The 21,280-nt window shown below is 43.5% G+C and overlaps 1 protein-coding gene across 2 annotated transcripts in view; it reads left to right on the plus strand.

The window, feature by feature from the left end:
- Positions 1-21,280, plus strand: part of LOC122815235 (solute carrier family 45 member 3-like) — a 691,924-nt gene that overhangs the window by 353,682 nt on the left and 316,962 nt on the right. For both annotated transcript variants that reach the window (XM_044087564.1, XM_044087565.1), the window contains exon 3: positions 853-1,148. In XM_044087564.1, the coding sequence (XP_043943499.1) occupies positions 1,004-1,148 (145 nt within the window). In that variant the 5' untranslated portion in view covers positions 853-1,003. The remainder of the gene's footprint in view (positions 1-852; positions 1,149-21,280) is intronic.

The raw sequence follows: 21,280 nt of genomic DNA on the forward strand, positions 1-21,280 counted from the left end.
ATACTGCCAGGGTGTTTAATTTTGCCACATATTTTTCAGTGTGACATATTGGTGTAGTTTTAATGTTTGAGACAGTGGATTTGGTTGTCATTACAAAGTCCCCACATTTGGTGGTACAGGGACTTTATTTCCAAATGAAATGTATATTGAGAGTCTCACACTGTTTAGTGAAAAGAAAGCTCTGACAAACATTTGTATCTTGTGCACTCTAAATTACAACAATGATTTCAGAGTGATATGAGGTTTACTGCTGAATTACTGTTGGATATGAACACAAGTACAAAGCAGGGTCTTTTGAGAAAAGTGAAGATGTTGAGAAAATACTCTTTTAGGTGCTGGTGAAGTTTGTTGTTGCTGTTTTTGAAAATGAATAATTTTGTGGCATTGTACTTGGAGTACTGGTTTATCTCATTGATGACTAGTTAGACTCTTCAGCTTAGACTAACTGAGTAGTGCATTATACAGACTTCAGATATACTTTCTTTAGGAGTTTGGGACATAAACCCCTCGTATAGGGTTTATATCACCTTTGTCCTCTGCACTTGATATATCTAAATATATGGTTGCCAAACCTCAAAAGAAAAGGTGTAAGACCTAAAAGAGCATGTGTTTTGTTGAAGTGTCATTTGGTCAGTCACTCTTAACGGAATGGTCTTCAATCATCCAATTTTTGACCTGTTGACTGCTGTGTAGTAGCTCTGTGATTGGCTAAGATGGGAGAAAAAATGCAATTTAAGATAATTGTGTTATAGAATAAAGCTAAGTACAGTGAATCAGTAACTCTCTATTTTTATTATTATTAGTGTGAGTGCTTTTTTGTTTTTAAAACTTTTCTTTGCTTCATCTTTTTAGAACTGGCATGTTATTTTGAAGATGAAATTATCGAGTTCATCAGTACGGCTCCCTGTTATGACGTCCTTCCAACAGAACTGAAGATTAACTCTGTCCATATGGCATTTAGTATCCTGCATGAAACTATTGATAAAAGAGCCAACTAAATACGATGATGTGTAACTTACAATGGCATTTGTTTATGCTCAATTCCATAACCTGTGGTCTTGAAATCTGTGTAGCAGCAGGGATTACGTATGTTCCTCCATTATTGCTGGAGGCTGGTGTGAAAGAACAGTATATGACCATGGTATTGGGTGAGTTGACTATAATGCTGATAGTTTATTTATTTGTTTATTCATTTTTACTACATTAACTTGTGCGTTTCTAGACTCACAGTGTGTGTGAGTGTTCACCTTTCAAAGACTTAAAAATTATAACAGTTTGCAGTTAGTGTTGCATGGTTGTATGTGTAGGTTGGGAGAGATACTTTTGATGATGACTTTCAGTACATTCCATTGCACTCAATTTTGTTGTCATCACAAGCTTTTAGACTTACAAGCTTTTAGCCTTTCCAAAGGCTACTGTCTGGACTGTTTATTGATTACATCTAAGTACTGCTTCAGGAGTTCTTATTCCATTGTTTTCTTTGGTGCACTTTGTCACGGTTTTGCAGCAATTTACTGAGGCAGTAATTTGAAAATGATATGCAAATGGTTATATACATAAATGAGTTTTGGCTGCAGTAGAAAACAGTTTTTTACTTAAACTTGTTCCTAGTGGCTCAAGGTGTCACGTTACTTCCCCCCTTTCTTTTTCTGCTGTTACCCATGCGCTGATTTTACACTGTCTGTGATGCACTGCTTCCCACAGTCTTTGTGGCTAAAATGTCTTCAGTCCACTTCATTCAGCTTCACCATTCTGCTTTGTCTGCATGAAGTACTACTTGGTGTCATTTCCATCTTCTCGCAGTCTCATAGGTAAGTACTAGGCTAGCTGCCCTTGTAGGCCATTTTAAACCTAGCCATTTCCCTTTTTGGTTTCAAAATAACTCATCCCATTTGGTTATAGATTGTTTTACCCATCCCATGGTCGATAATTATATGTTACTTCTAAAGACAAAAAGTGAGATCTTAACATAGATAATTTGAGGGAATCCGTGCATGGGATAAAGCATTTAGGAGTTGCTTCTGTCCGTTAGTAGTACAAGGGGCAGTATTTCCCATCCATACATCTAAGTTGCTGTTGTATATGGACAGGAATGAAATTTGTTATATGTGGATGGGGAGTTTGTTCCATAGCAGCAATATCCTTTCAGAGATATACCTCTCCCTCCAAACCGTTCTGTTGATGCTGTAGAATAGGCTTAGATTCCTAGACAGGGTATTTCTGATGCCATTTGACTTGCTGATATTCAGTAAATCTGTCAATAATGGGTTGGAGGATGCCTTGCATGCCAGACACAGGACACATCTTAGCAGTCTGTGGGATAACAAGTATAGAGACAGATCTTGAGCTGGTCCATATTGGACATGTTGTTTAGGCTTTGTATTCTTTTAGTAAGGTATCTCTGTAGGCATTCCATCTCTCCCCCCCCCCCGTGTCTTTGCAATGTAGTTGTTTTCAGTACCTTAAATAATTTACTACAGTATATCCTGTGAATCTGTTTGCTTATCTTCCTAACCTTCACTGAGGAGGTAGAGAATGTGCCTTGTTGCTGCTGTTCACACAGTCAGCATTTAAACTGCCTTGGTTAGGTTGTATGAGGCTCATGAGTTGCAACCCTCAGTACTCAAGTTGAACCTTAGTGTGTAGTGCTGTTTGCTACCAGTTTAGTGAATATTCTTAGCCCCCACCTTAAATTAGTTTGAGGCTTCCCTGAGATGTCTGCAGGAATTAAAATACCGGTGCTGCTGTGGGTGGGTAGTACATTGTTTTTTACAAACACAGCTCTAAGAAGGCAGAATCCGTTACGTAATAGGAGTCAAATCTGGAGTGAACACACACACGCACACACATACACAAAGCACTGCTTAACTAACAGTACTGTAGAACTAATGACCTCAGAAGTGGCCCTCAGTAGTGTCTTTAGTGTTACTGGCTCAGTTAGCATCCCAGATTGGGATAGCAAATATACAGGTCAAAAATGAGGTCATAATGTTCTGCATGACTGAATGCATTTAAGCTTTTTATCAAATTATAAGTGTGTACCTTTTTGACAGTTTCATTGTTGGCAGTCTTTGTCCCTTTTTTTACAGCTGATTGCAGTTCATGTACCTACCCTGGCCCAAACTATGACAATACACCCACACTTTTGAACAAGCCATCTCAGTAGCTTAGGACTTGTTTTGTGTGTGGTCATTCTGGCTTTGCTTGTCTGTAAAAGCAAAATCTACACTGAGTATAAACCAATCACCACTGCAAGTTGTGTGTAGGTGTGTGCATGCGTGTGCATGTGTACCTGCATGTATATGTCTCTATCTGTATACATGCACACACATATTTATATATCTTATCAGATGTACAACTTGTCAACAGGTAGGAATGGAATCACTTCCTACTGAATGCTTAATCAGTCGGTGCTGTTGTTGACTTCAGCATTGTACTTGATATTTCACTTTGGTTCTGTGATCATGGATTAATAATTAGGTTGTGTAAACATTCATTTTTTGCTGCTTTCTAACTGTGAATGGTAATGGCTAAGTGGTTTTGATGTTATGTTTATTAGTTTTATCTTATTTATATTTCTTAACCGTGGTAGAGCACACCATGCCTCTGACCTTTCCATTTCCAAAAGGAGGAACACTTCCTTGAATAATGTGGAACAAACAGGCAAAATGTGGAACACTTACTAACAGCTTGCTAACAACTTTAATGAGGAATCTCATCGAATGGTTAAATGTGATGCTTTTTACTTTTAGTTCCTTTGATGAATTAATATGATTCAGTTCTACTTACCATGTTTAATGGGTAAAAACATTACTAACACTGAATGTGTGTCAGACCCTTTCAGCGTGGAACTTTGAGGAACATGATTTTTTTAAGACAAAAAATGAGGAACTTTCCTCATAATGAGGTACACTTGAGTGGTATGGTGCGCACATCAACCATGGACATTTTTTCAGTTTCATCCTGAGAGCACTGTCTGGTTAAATGATTTGCTTTAGAGTTAGTAAGCAGATGGAGGCTGAAGGAATCAAACTTTGTGACAACAAGAAGTGACTCATTAACAGCTCATGGCATTAATCCCTTATTCTGTATGTTAAGAGTCCTGTGCATTAACTGCTATCTTTATATCATGTGTGAAGAGGATGAGCCTTGCTCTGTTCCCTCAGATATGTCCGAGACATCCACACTGAAGATTACTGGACCCAAAACATGTCCCTGTGGTACTCTGATCATTTTTCTAATTACTGAAATTATCCATCTCACCACAACACTCTGTTATCCTAGCATTCAACTTTCTAGCTCTCTAGTTCCTGTCAGCCTCCCATATGGGAGAGAGAGACTTTACCAAAATCCATTTTAGACATCTACTGCTACTCTCTTGTCATATTCACATGCAAGGTTGTCATAAAACTGGATCAGGTTTGAGTGATGATTCCTTCTGACAATGAAACCCATGCTGGCATCTGTTCTGGAGACTTTTGTCCTCGGTAAATCGCTGACTTCCATTCAAGATTCTTGTCTTGCCACTGTTTAGAGCTAACAGGCCTGTAGTTCCCTCAATTTTGTTATGCTATCCCCGGTACAAGGGTACAGTAGTTGCAGTCTGCCAGTCTTCTGTCACTTCTGCACTAGACAGTGATGTGTAGAAGTTTTCCATCAGGGTGTCTGACAGTGCAGTGGCTAGATGTTCGTCGTGTTACCCTGCTGCATCATCACACTTAGGTTATCCTGCCGTCAGGCGGTCCAGCAGTCGGCCTGAATTCCAAAGTCTTGGTCCGGCGTCGGTTGCTGTCGCTTCTTCCCTGAAGTCAGTGCGCCAGGGGTATATAAGAGGCATCCAACGCCATTTTCTTCAGTCTTTCTTGCTGCGCGGTGGCCGAAGCATAAGCAGTTCACAAGTGCCGGTCGGCCGACACCTGAGATTTTCGAATCGAGTTTCAGTCCGAAGTCTTCAAAGCTAAGTACCCCATTGGGGAACCTTTTCTTGCCTCAGTCTGATGTCAGAAAAAGTTAACAATTGCATTTCTTGTGGGAAGCAAATACCTCATAAGGACTTTCATTCTTATTGTATACCTTGCCTAGGCCCAGACCACGACGTTACTGGTTGTCGGTTTTGTGCTAGGTTCAATAAGCGAACTATAAAGCGACGCTTTGATTTCGCACGACACTACTTCGGTAGGAAATTTAATTACACTATGCCGTCGAAGCAACCGACTACCGGCGTGCATAAAAAACGCAAAGATAAAGACAGGCAGCCTAGATCCAAGCCAGACTCCGAGGCCTCGGCTGGGCCGGTCGCCGGTTCTCCGGTTTTCAGTGAGGCGCCTACGCAGCCCCTGGCTACCGTGGAATTGGAACCCCAGGCTGCTTCGGATTCTCTAGCAGAGAGTTCCAGGCCGACGCAGCCATTTTCTTTAGGCCCTACCGACGACATTGCAGAAGGAGAAGCCGGTGCTGTAGAAACACCTTCGGTTTGAGAAGGTGTCTTCAGAACGACTACTCTCACCATAAAATCTTATGCTAAGCTTAAGACTCCTCTAAAACCAAAAAAGACTGCACTTCAGTCTCCAGTTCAAGGCCCCATGCCTAAGAAACAGATGCTTAAAATGGCTGAAGATTTGATTTCTTTAATCAGGAGTTCCCAACCCCTCCCCCCCCCCGACAAAAGGCCTAGACAAGAGGAGGATTATGCCTTCTCTGATCAAGTGTCTATTTCCTCAGGCTCCTCTGAGGAGCAGGATTACTCCTTTCCCCCTTATGAAGATTCTGATGCTGAAGATTCCATTCCCTCAGCTTCTCCCCCTGAAGACTATTCCTTTGGGGAAACCTTACATACCATGAGGGAAAATTTCCACTGGGAAGGTCAGGACTACTCCGACTCAAAGAAAAGGCTCCGAGAGTTTCTTTTACTCCCCCAGCACAGACCACTTGCTATCCCCCCAGTTTTAGACATTGTGGATGATGTTTACTTAGAATCTAGTCTAAATCCAGATTCTCTGCCTCCTGCTCCAGCCAAACCAGATAGATACTATAGAGTGCCTGACTCACACAAATTCCTTTACAAAAGCCCTGTTGCTGATCCAGAGACAATCTCCCAGGGTCTCAAAGGGGCTAAGGCTTCTATGGCTAAAAATCCTGTACCCTCTGAAAGGGACTTCAGAGCACTAGATAGGTGGGGGAAGAAGGTTTACACCTCAGCTACTCTAGCTATGAGAGCACTAAATTGTCAATTTCACATGCTTAAATACCAGCAATTCCTAATGTCTCAAATAAAACAAAAGATGAACACACTCCCTCAACAGTCTGAGTTCAAGGAAATGCAGGATCTGTTGCATGCAGCTGAACAGGTGGGCAAACATACTTTACAATGTGGATTTGATTCCTTGGAAGCTTCCTGTAGAGCAGCTGTTACTGGGTCTGTTATACCTAGACATGCTTGGTTAAAGGAACAAACTCTGCCTGATCATGTTAAAGTAAAGTTACTAGATGCACCCTTACAGCAGGATGCCTTATTTGGGGTTAAAGCAGAAGAGGTTTTAAAGAAAATGGAGGATAAGGCAAAATCTGTGAAGACGGCCAAAGATTTCTTACAGGTACAGCCCCCACGCTTCAGCAGAAATTGGCCAACAAAAAATTGGTCCTTTCCAGCTTCTGACAGACCACAGAGGGGTAAATACAGGCACCCAAGGGGCAGAGGACAAGCACAAATCCCTTACAAACCTCGACAATGGGGCACTGCAACACAGAAGGGAGGAGAAGACAGCTCCCAAACTACCAGGAGGCAAACACAATGACTTAAACCTCAAACTGCCAAGCAAAACTCTCTTGGCAGCTCCCTTGGGAAGAAAATTAGCACTTTTTGCAGACAACTGGCGCATCGTCACAAAGGACAAATGGGTCCTAGACATTATCTCACAAGGATACAGATTCCATTTCCACACCTTGCCAAGGATAAAAGGAATGCCAAACCTGCCACAAAATCAATGGGCAGAGGCACAAAAACAAATTGCAGCTCTCATGGACATGAGAGCCATTCAACTGGTACCTACACAGGAGCAAGGCCAAGGATTTTACTCAAGGCTCTTTCTAGTCCCCAGAAAGGACAATGCTTGGAGACCCATTCTGGACCTTTCAGTTCTAAACACCTTCTTGCAAGTACCCAAATTCAAGATGCTAACACTACAGCAGCTTCTTCCCATGTTGGGCAAGAAAGCTTGGCTAGTAACGTTGGACCTCAAGGAGGCATACCTGCATGTCCCTATCAGACAAAATTGCAGAAGATACCTCCGTTTCATTGCAGGTTCAACCCATTACCAATTCTCTGCACTACCCTTTGGCTTATCTACTGCGCCCAGGGTCTTCACAAAATGCCTGGCATCAGTAATTGCATACTGCAGACAAAGAGGAATTCAAATATACCCATACCTGTATGACTGCCTCATCCAAGCAGAAAGCAAGGACATTCTCTTACAACATCTGGCTTTTGTAAAACACCTTCTAAGTTGCCTAGGGTACTCAGTAAACGAAAAGAAATCAAAACTAGTGCCCTCACAAAATATGACATTCCTGGGTGCCAGCTTGAATACAATGGCCCAGATGGCTTATCTGACACCAGACAAACAACTACAATTAATTCAATACTTCAAAACAATGGCAACAAAGACCCAACTCCCTGCAAGAAAAATTCTGCAGGCCTTGGGCTTCATGGCATCTTGCATACTACTAATACCATTTGCAAAACTGCATATGAGGAAATTACAATGGTACCTAAAAAGCGTATGGACTCAACACAGCCACAGCTTGGAAACAATGATACCTCTCATTCCCTGCCTTCAACAGGAGTTTCTGCGGTGGTCACAGGCATGTCACCTCAACAAGGGTCAGCCTTTCACCTTACCCCCAGCCAGGCAAGCTATGACAACAGATGCATCGGACTACGCCTGGGGGGCACACATGGCAGGACGGTGCGTTCAAGGCATATGGACTGCAGATCAAAGGAATCTGCACATCAATGAAAAAGAAATGCTAGCTGTACAGAATGCCCTGACAGCCTTCAAGGACCTCTTACATCCAGGACAGCTTATAATAAGGACAGACAACACCACAATAATGTGGTACATAAACAAACAAGGGGGTACACACTCCTACCCTCTATGCAGGCAAGCAATGACCTTGTGGAGCACAGCACTGGCTTACCAAGTTCAATTACAAGCTCAATTCCTGCCAGGAAAAAAGAACACATTGGCAGACGACCTAAGCAGAAACATCATGGATCCCCACGAATAGAAACTGGATCCACAAGTATTTGCAATGATAACTCAAAAATGGGGGCACCCAGACATAGACCTGTTTGCCAGCCCCCAAAACTATCAGCTAACAAAATTTTGTCCAAGGACATTTCACCATCAAGCTTGGAAAGTGAACGCACTCTCATTCAGTTGGAAAATGCTGACAGTATACGCCTTCCCTCCATTGCCCCTTCTCACAAAGGTGCTGCTGAAAGTCAGGATGGAGAGACCCCGAATGATACTCATTGCCCCAGACTGGCCACGCCAGCACTGGTACCCACTATTAAGGAATATGGCTCAGGGCCCACCATGGATTTTACCACAAATTACTCATCTGCTCACACAGCAAGACAGTCAGATTCTACACAGCCAGCTCAAAACCTTAAATTTGGCTGCATGGCAAATCACCTAAGCAACCAGCCAGCTCCTCTTTCACAAGCTGTTATGGATGTTATTCTGGAAGCCAGGAGGCCCAGCACCAGGAAAGCCTACTCAGACAAATGGAAAAGGTTTTGCGCCTGGAACCAAGCTAAAGGCCAAAATACCCTTCAGCCTGACATACCTCAGATCCTACAATATTTAACTGAGATGTTACACAAAGGGCTTTCTTTTTCATCTATTAGAATCCACGCCTCAGCTATGTCAGCTCACTACAACACGGATCCTCCCTTATTTTCACATCCACTTCTAAGGCAGTTTCTCAGAGGGGCCAAAAACATTAGGCCTCCCAGGAGAGCACCATCACCAACTTGGGACCTCAATTTTGTTCTGGAAAAACTTACGCTACCTCCTTTTGAACCAGCTTTCTCAGCTGACTTAAAGTTTATATCATGGAAAACTGCCCTGCTGCTAGCATTTACTTCAGCCAGAAGAGTCTCAGAGCTTCAGGCACTAATGGCAGTAGAGCCTTTCCTCATTTTTCATCAAGACAGAGTTTCTCTACGAACTAACCCCTCCTTTATGCTTAAGGTGGTATCCAGTGTGGCTCTAAATCAAACCATCCATTTACCCACCTTCTTTCCAAATCCACAGAACAAAGGAGAAAGACTCCTGCATTCCTTGGACATTCACTGGCAGCTGCGTTGCTAATTGGATAAAACTAAGGTTTTCAGAAAATCTGACCAGCTTTTTGTATCCTATGCTACAGCATCACAAGGAAAGGCTATCTCAAAACAGACCATTTCCAAATGGATAGGACATTGCATACGTTTTTGCTACACCCACCATGGAAAACCAGTTCCTGCAAGCGTAAGGCCCCACTCTACCAGGGCAGCAGCTACATCTACAGCCCTCCTCAGGGGGGTGCCAACCAAGGATATTCTGGAAGCTGCAACTTGGAGTTCAGTACACACCTTCACCAAACACTATCACTTACCTCTTTACTCTAAGACTAGAGCTGGCTTTGCCACTGCAGTTTTGCAGGGCCTTCTAGCCTCCTCTAACCCTGTTTGACTCCACCTCCCATCCTTAGCTTTGGGATTCTACCCAAGTGTGATGACTGCAGCAGGGTAACACGATGAACATAGTACAGTTTTGTACCTACCATAAATGTAGATGTTCAAGTGTATACCCTACTGCAGTCCAGGTTATCCTCCCTCCATCCCCTCTGACCTAACTAAAGCCTTTCAATACCTTAAAATCTGATACAACCTTTGTGGTGTATTTGCTTATAGCTGGAGGGATGTTTTGTTTGTGCTAAACTTTTATTATTGGTACTATCTACTGACCACCTTTTGGGGGGGCACCTGACATCTGGGGCAAGAAAAACTAAAGAAAACGGCGTTGGATGCCTCTTATATACCCCTGGCGCACTGACGTCAGGGAAGACGCTACAGCAACCGACGCCGGACCAAGACTTTGGAATTGGGGCCGACTGTGGGACCGCCTGACGGCAGGATAACCCAAGTGTGATGACTGCAGCAGGGTATACACTCGAACATCTACATTTATGGTAGGTACAAAACTGTACTATTTCTGAGGACTCTGGATGGCAGTCCATCTAGTTCTTGCAGTTTATACTCCCTAAAAGCAGACATTTCCCTTTGAATCTCTTCCCCCTTCGATTGTCTTATCAACTTTTTCCTTCTCATTCTGCTCTGCCACCTTCCCACCAAGACACCCTCCCCCACTTCCTCTTTATGCCGACTGACACATTTTTCTGTATGTACCTCTGATTTTCCTAGTCTTCTGTTCTGTGCCTCCCATCTTTGCTCATCCTGGGCAGTTCTGTCCCTCAGTTCTTTCTTTTGGCTGTAAAGATAAAAAGGCCTTACGTCCGTTCTCAATCCCTTCTGCTTGACCAATCCATCCTTTCTTCACAAGTTAATATCAATCAGACCATTAATTTACCTGTCTTCTTTCCTAACTTTGCTAACAGAGTGGAATACAAACTCCACTTGTTGGATGTTCATAGACAGTTACGATTTTATTTAAACAGGACCAAAAACTTCCATAAATCCGATCAGCTGTTTGTGTCCCTCTCAAAACCCTTTTTGGGTAAACCCATTTCCAAGGTCACTGTTGCTAGGTGGATTTCCTTATGCGTCCTTCAAGTCTATAAGGACAAAGGTATGTCTCCTCCGGGTCAGGTGAAAGCTCATTTCACTAGGTGCATGGCCACTTCTGCGGCCTTTTGGTCTAGAGTCTCATTGGACGATATTTGTTCTGCAGCTACTTGGTCCTCATCTCATACCTTTATTTCTCACTACAAATTGGATTTGACTTCTAGAAGGAGAGCATCCTTTGGTTCCGCGGTGCTCCAGAATATCCTTCCATGAGGGCCACCCAGGAGTTTAATAGCTGGGGACTCTGTCCCACAGGTTGAAGAACAAATGAAGTAAACTACTTCAGATAAGGAAGTTATGTACTCACCATAATGTTCCATCTGAGTAGTTCTACTTCATTTGTCTTCAACCGTCCCTCCCTCCTTCCCCCTGACCTTGTCATATGAACAGCCTGCGGGCTGCAGTTGTAAGTCATAAAGTATTTTTCAGGTCGGGTTATCAGTATTAGGGTCAGCAAACTCAATCTGGGGGTTGGAAGGTAGTGGAGGTGTATTATGGGTAAGGTGAGGAGCTTGGAGCAAATGCTAGTGAAATTGCCAGCTCAGATCTGATACGGATCTGGTATCCCACAGGTTGAAGACAAATGAAGTAGAACTACTCAGATGGAACATTACGGTGAGTACATAACTTCTTTTTTTCCCTGAAAGGGAACTTTCCCCTTTATAGAAATAACTTTCCTAAACATGAAACTACAGTGCAATAATTTTTAAGTTAGGAGTGTATATTTTAATGGACTGTCACAAGACTTAAGTGTTTGTTTAAATGGGAGTGCTTTTTCCCTTATCAACCTAAAAATTGTTTAAAGTAATTGAAAACTATTTTTTTTCAGTGGAGAAACTGTTTATTTTACTTTTGGGAGCTATGTGCCTTTTACTGTGTGTGTGCATGTTTGTGGGGGAAAAGTGAATTTTGAAGACTTTTAATTTTTACCGGCTTTTGCTGCTTGTTTTCCCTGGGAAAGAGACAGTATTTTCAGTTTGACCATGGAACAAACTACCATGTGGCAGTCCTCCTTCCAGCCACAAAAACAAAAAGTGAAGCAAACAACCTTTGCTAGCAGTTTGCCTCAGTTTTATGTGACTCTGCTGTGGCCATAGCTTGTTCCTCAGACCACTCATCTTCTACCCCTGATCCCTCTGGTGTAGTACACATAGCCACTGTGGACTGGGGGTTAGCAACATCCTCTGCGGCTGTTGGGGTCCCCCTCGGTGGGCAAGAGAGAGCCACTGTTGTCTTTCCCGGTAGGCTTTCATGTTTAATCAGAATGTTGTGCCTATCCCTGGGGAAGCTACTGCCATTAACACTTTTTATCCCATTTTGTTGTCAAAAGGAAACAGGAAAACTAAACCTAATATCTACTCCTTCTCAAATTCCTTCAACAGGGTAGTTTACTGGATCTGACTCTGGGTTTAATTCAGGCTGTTGATACTTCTTATAAAGTGGTTTCTGGTAAAAGAAAAAGGAATCTCTCTTTTCCTGAAGATATGCAAGTTTCTGAATCTGGACAGGAAGATGAAGGGACAAATACAGGGATTTCTCCTCAGTTTTCTGATTCAGACTTGGGAGGAGAGCTCAGTTTCTGATTCTCCTTGTAGGGGTATCTCTTTCATTGAGACTGTTTCCAGAATGTTCCAGTGTATTCAGTGGGAAAACATTCAGGTTTCCCTGTCCCTCAGAAAGTACTGTGAGTTGTTACAGAAGGAGTTTCCAGAACCTTCACTTATTATCCTATTTCTGTCAGTTGTGTAGGAAATGTGTCTCAGTGCTTGCAGTTTTCTTGATAGTCAGCCTGCTGCACCTAAAATGGCAGGTCGAATGTATAAAGTTTCTTAGTGTTTTAGGTTTATATACATCCTTCCCAAACCTGACCCAGCAGCTGTAGCTTTAAGTTAATCCTACTGCTGCTAAACGTTTGGTTAATTCCAATACTACTCTTTCTGACAGATGGCAAAATTATTGATAAGTATGGAGAAAAAGTGTATGCTTCTGCAACTTTGATTTTCAGAATTTAGAATCATCATGCTCATATGCTAAAGTTTATTCTGACTAACAATGAAAGTATGAGGAATCTTTTGTCTGCAGTTTCTTCTTGTGAGGAAAATGAGCTTTAAATAATTTAATTTCTTCCATTCTACAAGTCACTACTCATTGTTTACAATGTATGTATGACTCAGTTGATACTTTTTCCAGAGCTATAGAGCTATGGCCACTGGTACTGTTTTGAGGAGGTCTGCTTGGCTGCATTATTAGAATCTCCAAGATGTAAAAAATAAGATTTTAAATTCTCCCTTGGATAGTGATATAATTTTTTTGTTCCTCAACTGCAGAGGTTATCAGGAAGTGTGATTAAAGGGTTAGGTTGATACAAGTTTTCAAAGGGATTTCATCCAGTTTTGGCAAAAAAAGTGTCATGAAAATGCAAGTAACCATATGTTTATGAAAGTCTGGGGGATTCTAAAACACATTTCAGGAACCCCCCCCCCCAAAAAAAAAACAAAAAACAAAGATAGTCTCAACAAGTCGGAATGACTATTTAATTAACCTTATCCCCCTTCACTCTGGCAGCCCCTTTTTCCATCCATAAAGTCTGAATCTTCATTTTTCCCTTTGGCACCGGATAGTTTCAGGCAAATGGGTTTTGAATATCATTCATTGAGGTCAGTGTTGCCATTGGGAGGAAATCTCTCATTTTCTGGTCATCCACCAGACCAGAACCTTGTATTTCCCCCTGTACTTCAGCACATGCTGTCCCAAGGAGTAAAAGATCCTGTTCTACCGTCCTAATTTGGGAAAGGTTTTTATTCAAGAAAATGGGTACCTGCTTGTGATAGTACCCAAATTCAAAATGATGTCACTAATCAAATTGTTGCCTCTTTGTCCTCATTCAATTTTCTGGTAACACTAGATTTAAAAGATGCTTATTCCATCCCTGTTCATCCAGACTTCAGGCATTTCTTAAGGTTTTTGTGTGTGTGAATCAAATTGCCAGTTGTCTTCCTTACTCTTTGGATTATCCACTGCATCAAGATGTTCACAAAGTATGTGGCTTCAGTAATAACTCATTGCATGCTACAGGGTATCTGCATTTTTTGCATTTTCCATATTTATATGACTTTGTAGAGTTTTTTTTTTTTTTTTTTTTGACGTGTCAGGACTCTCTGTCTTCGGCAAGAGACCTCTTACACAAGCTGGGATTCCAAAAGAAGATTCAGAAGTCTTTTTTGACTCCTTCTCATAAGATTGTTTTTCTGGAGTGTCAGCTAGACACCTCATTTCAAGGAGCTTTTCTTCCACAAGAAAAAAAAAGATTGATATCTATATCTATTTCTAAGGTTTTACACTCAGACTCTAGTCATTGTGAGGGAATAATTTAAAATGTTGGGTCTCATGGTATCTATGAATCTCATGATACCCTGGGAAATACTCAACATGAGAAAGATATAGTATCTGAAGTCTCTCTGCTCCCAGCACCAACACCCTTTGTCCTTTCAAATTCCAGTACTAGAGTTTTAGAGAAGTCTCATGGTGTTTCAGCAAATATCCCTAAATATGGGTATCCCCTTCTCTCTCTCCCTGTTCCAAAGCAGGCTTGGGAAGCAGTTTCAGGAGGTTTAAAAGTGCATGGTGTATAGGACAGTAAGGACAGATGCAATCACATAACTATAAAAGAGATTCTTGCCCCGATCATGGCACTGAACTGTCTGAATTATCTTTTGGTCTCTGGGACCTCTTCAAGTTGTTATAGACAGTACCACAGTTATGTGGTACATCAACAAGCAAAGGGGAACCATTTCATACCCCCCTTTGCAGACTAGGCATGTTAGCTTGGGATATAGCTTCACAGCACAGTCTTACTGTAGAGGAATCCTACATTTCATCAAGAGCAAAGTTGTGTGGCAGACAAGTTGAGTAGGACAAGGGCAGGCCCTCACAAATGGAAATTGCATCAGGAAGTCTTTTAAGATTTGATCCATCTGTGGGGAGTTCCTCAAGTAGATCTATTTGCGGCCTGTCTGAACAATCCACTGGCAAGATTTTGCTTCAGGACACCAGGCAAGAAGGCCTGGAAGAGAGCTGTATTTTCCTTTCCTTGGACAGGAATGTTCCTGTATGCTTTTCCACCCTTTCCACTGATATCCAGGGTACTGCTGAAGATTCAGAAAGAATTCCCTAAGATCATTGTGCTTCTGGCCAAGGCAACACTGGTTTGCCCTTCTTTTGGAAATGGCCATGGGCAATTACCACAATTCTCCTCACAGAATGGATCTACTCATAGAAGATACACCGTGACCCCAATCAACAACTTCTTACTGCCTGAATGATGAGGTCTTAATTCCGTTTAGGCACCTGTTTACTGAGGATGTGCAGCAGGTACTAATGGAGGCAAGAAAGCCTGCTAGTAGAAAATCATGTGTTAGCAAATGGAACATTTTTCTTAGTTGGTGCCAACAACATAACCAGCACCAATTCAGGGCTAGTTGTTCTCCATTTTTACAGTATTTGTGTGAGTTGCTATTCTGTGGCCTTTCTTACAACTCCATCAAGGTTAATTTATCAGCCATTTCAGCATGTTTGTCCATGGATCCTGTTCCTCTGTCAATGCATTCTCATGTCAAAATGTTATTGAAGGGGTTTTGCATAAGAGGCCTCCAAGAAATCCAGTAGCCCCTCCTTGGGATCTTTGTTAGAGAAACTAAAAATTGCTCCATTTTAACTAGCTAACCTTGCTGACTTGATGTTCTTAACATGGAAAACGGTTTCACTGATTGCTCTGACCTCTGCCAGAAGGGAATCTGAGTTGCAAGCTCTTATGGTGTGTCAACCCTACCTTTTTTCTGTAGGGGTAGGGTTTCACTAAGAACTAATTCTTCTTTTTTATGCCATCGCAAGGTAGAGGGAACGATTCTTCCCTCAGGGGTGTCTAAGTTCTCCAGTAATGTTTTTTTATGAGCATTCACCTGCCATGTGCAAGAGAATAGAGTTTGTCAGCAAGGTTTGATGATGAGGTCCATAACCTTTTCTCTCTCTCTAAAAGTTCCTTCTCTAAATTGATCCTCTCCCATCGTACTGCTGTGGCCATGGATATGAAGAAAGTGGTGGTAGACGTGGTGGCATAGACTTTACATACATTTACAACCATCCCAACTGTTTTGTTTTTCAGGTTGAGTTAAGGCACCTCAGTCTTTTAAAGTTGTACAGTGACTTCATCCTTCTCACCAGGCTTTTGCAGGCTCTAGTCCCATAGAGGAGAGTTTTCACCTGGGATCATCAGTGTCAGCATATCAAGTCTGTCAGTCTCTGTAAGATTCCTGCTCATTTGGCTGATGTCCACAGCATTGACAAGACTCTATGAACCTCAGGACTTAGGGTCAAGTCCTCACGGCTTAAGTCCAAGCTGTGTATGTTTGGTGTGGAGAGTTGGGCTGCAGGGGTTGGCCTTTTTTCTCTTGGGGTCAGGCCCTTCTGTTTTGGGTTGAGATGCTTCATCTTGGGTGGTCAGGGCTAGGACTGTGGAGTCATGATTTGTCTTGTCAATCTCAGTCTTGACCTTGATGACTTCTGTTTATGGCACTGGGTCCCCAACTTTATTTTCTTTATGGTCGGTGTAGACACAGACCATGACTCTTGTCATTCACGTGTTGTATACCATTGCCTCACAGTGCCATTTACACAGATCTTTTTTTTTCCACAAGTGCATGCCTGTTGTGAACTGCTGTTATCCAGCCACTACTTGGATAGGGAGGGCTAGTTAGCCCTTGTATGATGTTTCTATTGGGTCTGGAATGTTGTCAGCTTCCACTACTTTGAATGAATGCCTCTTGAGCAAAGGTCAGAAGCACTAATGCAGAAAGAGAAACTTAAGAGTTCCATTTCTGAAATCGCCCTTGCCAAATATTGGTGCGGATGATAACTCAGACCCCCACCCGCAACCGGATGATCCCAGATTTGGTGAGATATTGAAGTTAGTGAGACAAAAGACAGAATGACCCCCCCCCCCCTCCGAACCACCATTTCTATGTTTTATCACATCCTTTAGAAGGCTATCCAGTCTTCTGAGTTGTCTGCCTTTGTGGTCAATAAGATGATGTGCCTGGTGGTAGAGACAGCATTAGGGAAAACCCTGATGTTGTGGTACCTGTCTCAGTGAGACAGGGCAAGATGATCTGGCCTCCTGGGGCCTGGATTTTCTGGACAGAGACATTTAAGCCATGATTCTGTCATGCAGTGGTTGCCCTTAAGAAGGCTCCTATTTCTCAGTTCTCTTCTATCCATCCACCGGACAGACTGTAGAGGGATGGGCGGACTAAACTCAGGAGGGGCATTTAGACATCATCTTTTTACCATAAGGGCAGTAGACTATGCATGTCACATGCTCCATTTCCAATGAAGGCTAGTTGACCAGATGGGGTGACATCAAAAAGAAGCCTAACAAGCCCAGCTTTTCCCTTGTTTTGAGTATAGTCATGGCACACCATGCAGTACATGTCTACAGGTGAAGCATTGGCTTTTACTGCTGACTCAAATGTCTAATAATGCATTAGAATTTGGTTTAAATCTTTGTTTCTCTCAGCTTTTTTTGTCTTTCATTATTATTGTATCTATTCAAAAAATATCACAAAAAGTGCACCATTTGTACTTTTACTTTTAATTCCAAATACACTTTCCTTCTCCTTTCCCAAGTTTATTTTGGGTTTTTTCATGCAGTTAGAATAGCATCTTTGTAGACTGTTTAGGCTTTTTCTTGGTGACCTGGGCAAGTCAGTTAAGGGAATGTCTTCTCAAAGCAGATCTTTCAGTCTGGGATTATGTACTTTTTCCAGAAGTATATGATTTTGGGGACCTCTTTTGATCATCACCAGTTGCTGTGTTGCTGGAGTCCATAATCAGTCTAGAAATATAATCTCTTACCCCATGACTGGTACATAGCTGTGGTCATCCCTCTTTCTTGGGTCATGTTTCTGGAATACCCCCTTTTGCTTTACTTCTAAGCCTGTGTCCATCTCCAAACTTTAATCTTGTCATGCATCCTTTTGTGGGACTTGGTTTGGTCTTGAGAAATAGGCTGATTATCCATCCATCTCTGTGGTTATTGGTCTGGTCATCAATCTCTTTGCACACATTAATGTGGTCATCATATGTCCCTACATCATGTCTCCATGGGTCTTATTTGGATGTCACATTCCCTTGTATACTAACAGATAGATGTGATAGTGTTCAATCTCGCCGTTTGTTCTTACACATGGGTTCGGAGCCGATCCTCGGCTCCGTGCCGGCCTCTTGCAAGCTCTGCATCGAGAAGAAGCTCGAGACAATCTAATACCCACAATCCCCCTCTGCCTTTACCCCAGATCTAGTTTGCCGCTGCTGCATACGCATCGTTGGGAGCTAGCTCGAGAGTTTCTAAGCTAAGATATAACTTTTATTGTTGTATTTTATTAGGATACTAGTCTAGTTGATATTTTCAGTGTTAACAAGTGTGATTGTGTTGTGGTTCCGTTAATTTTTTGGTACCGTTAACTTTATTTATCGGTATTTTTGTTATCGGGGCCTACACCCTTCATATCTTTCCATAGTTGAGACAAATTTTTACCGGATTTGACAATTACTCGATTGTGACTAACTATTTTCGGATTTGACTGTTTTTTACTGGAGTTGTCTTTTTATTCTACAATGTCTGAGAAGGTAAAGTCTGGTTTCAAGCGTTGTCAGTGTGGCCAGAAAATGTCGGTCACTGACAACCATAGTTCCTCCGTCTACTGCCTTGGCCCTCTCCACTTACAAGAGGATTGCTCCATCTGTCACTCTTTTAGTGGGAGGGTCATGACAGATAGGCGCAGGAAACTAATGGACAGAGGTCTATTGAAACCGGCTTTCCAAGAGGCTCTGGATGCTTCTGACCAGGCATCGAAGTCCTCTAAGGAATCGAAGACGTCGGAGCCTAAGTCATCGGCTCCGAGCTCTTCTTCAAAGGTTAGATCACCGGTTCCACAGACTTGGGGCCGAGTGTTCAACTGGTATCGGTTCCTGAGCCTCGAGTCTTGGAACCGGTGGTGGAGCTCCTCCTTGGCCATATTGAGGTCGGCACCGTCTTCGGTTCCTTGTAGCCGTTCTTCCTCCAAACTTTCGGATGTCGATGTGGATCGCGTGGTGCAGAAGTTGTTGGAGCATTGGCCCTCTCTAAACTTATTTCGGTTTCCACCCAGTTGGTGTCGAAACTTGAAGGCCTTCCTGTATCTCCATCCATTCCTCCTCGAGACCGATTCAGTCTTTGGAGCGGAAGAGGCTGATCTACTGATTGTGGAGCCCTCTGGTCCAGAACCGTCTTTTCTCGGTCTGTTCCTCACCTCGACTCCGTCGGACCGGTACCGAGTCTCGAGCCGACGGTCTGTTCTTGGTTCGGGGCGAGAGTCGAACCGGCGTGTCGGTTCCGACTCTCCCCTCGGGCCTCGGCGGATCGATTCGGCTCCGTCCTCGGGTCGATGCCCGATGCCCGTGTCGGGATTCTTCCCATTTCTTGAACCGGGGACTCTTCGATCGCGGGACCCGGGGCGTTCGACCTGATGAGGAAGGTGTTGTCTACCCAGACAACCACATCAGTGGAAGCAGTTTCTCCTCCCCATAAAGGGCCTTTGTCTTCATCTGCACCCACGGCCACATCCAAGCGCCGGGCACCAGTGTCTCAGCCACCCTGGAGGTGCCCCTCTTCCTCGAGGCTTCTTCGGATGCTCCCCGAGGAAGTCCCTAGGAAGAGATTGTGTAAGAGGAGACACTTGGATTCTCCACAGGAATCCTTGACATCTGACACTGACTTAGATGAGTCAGAGGGGTCCCTAAGTCACCTTCAGAAGATGTCTCTTTTCAGACATTTTGGAGATCCTGAAGCAGAGAGGTGACTGGCAGTCCCTTCCCCTTCTGAGGATGAGTCAGTTCTGCTGAAGGCATTTGGTGCTCGCCCTTCCTCCTCCTGGGTCACTCCGCCTCGACGAACTAATGGAACTAATTGCTCGAAGGCGTGGGAGACTCCTGACACAGTGGAACCTGTTCCAAGAAAACCTAACAAGTACATCACAGCACCTCAGGATAAGTCCTACCTTACAAAGGAGTTCCAGTAGGCTATGGTGGTGGCAGCAGCCACGAAAAGGAGATGTCGGAGTCTTCTTCTGTCCATCCGCCTAATAAAGGTTGTAGGCCGATGGATAGATATGGGGAGCGCATTTTTAGTTCAGCGGCTTTTTCCATGCGGTCCCTGAACTATTTGACCCATTTTACACGTCTGCAGAGGGATCTAGTCAAAGAGTTGGGAGATACCCTCCAGGGTGCTACAGATGCAGCTGTCTCAGAGAAAGTGACAGCAACTTAATACCCTAACATCGATTGTTAACTTCGTCCATGAGGCTGATTTCCTATGCAGCCGAAGGTTCGAGTAGGGCAGCAGCTTCAGCGATTGCTCTTCGTAGACAATCCTGGATCGCCTATGCTCCTTGCGGAAGCCTTCAAGTCTTCCTTTACAACGCCCCATTTGACGGTGCCACTCTTTTGGCCCCAAGGTAAAGGAGACCCTTACCGGTGTGAACAAGAGGGAAAGACTCTGTCTGCTGTCGGAGTCCGTTTTCCACCCCAACCAGACCGTACCCCAAAGGGCAGCGGTGGGAAAATGTGGTTTCGAAAACCCCAAGGGTCTTTCTCAGGCACACAGGGTGATGCCCCTCTAGAGGCAGAGGAGGGGCAGAGGTGGAAGACGCCGCCCTGGCGGCAGAGGGTCCGCAACATCAAGGTGACAGGGAAACACTCCTGGTAAACCTTTCCAGCACTCCTGAGAGGAGGCCCGACTGTCCTGCTCTGGAGGCAGTCGGGGTCGCTAGCTTTATACCCTCAGGCCTGGCAAAATATAACTACAGACAAGTGGGTAAAAGCGTAGTTACCAGAGGTTACAACATACCCTTCCTATCCTATCCCATTCCAAAGAAAAGACTCCCAGATGTACCGCCCCATCTGAGAGCCAGCAGCTTTAGAAATTTCAAAGCTGCTAGAAAAGAGTCATCCAGCCAGTCCCAGCGGACCAGCAAGGATTCGGGACTTACTCAAGGTTCTTTTAGTTCCAAAGAAAACAGGGGACTGGAGGCCCATTCTAGACCTAAGCTACCTCAATACTTCGTCAAGAAAGAAAAGTTCGAATGGTCACGCTTCAATCGATCCTTCCATTCTTACAGAAGGGCGAGTGGATGTGCTCAATAGATCTAGAGGATGCATACTACCACATCAAAATGGCCAGGGCATCCAGAGATCATTTGCGCTTCCGGCTGGGAGCCAGTCACTTTCAATTTGAGCCCTGCCCTTTGGTCTGACCTCAGCCCCAGGGTCTTCACCAAATGCATGGCAGTGGTAGCGTCTCACTTGAGGCGCCAGGGATTCCAGGTGTTTCCGTAT

This window comes from Protopterus annectens, chromosome 11.part0 (genome assembly GCF_019279795.1).
Source record: "Protopterus annectens isolate FY-2018-M chromosome 11.part0, PAN1.0, whole genome shotgun sequence".
Classification (NCBI taxonomy): Eukaryota; Metazoa; Chordata; order Ceratodontiformes; family Protopteridae; genus Protopterus; species Protopterus annectens.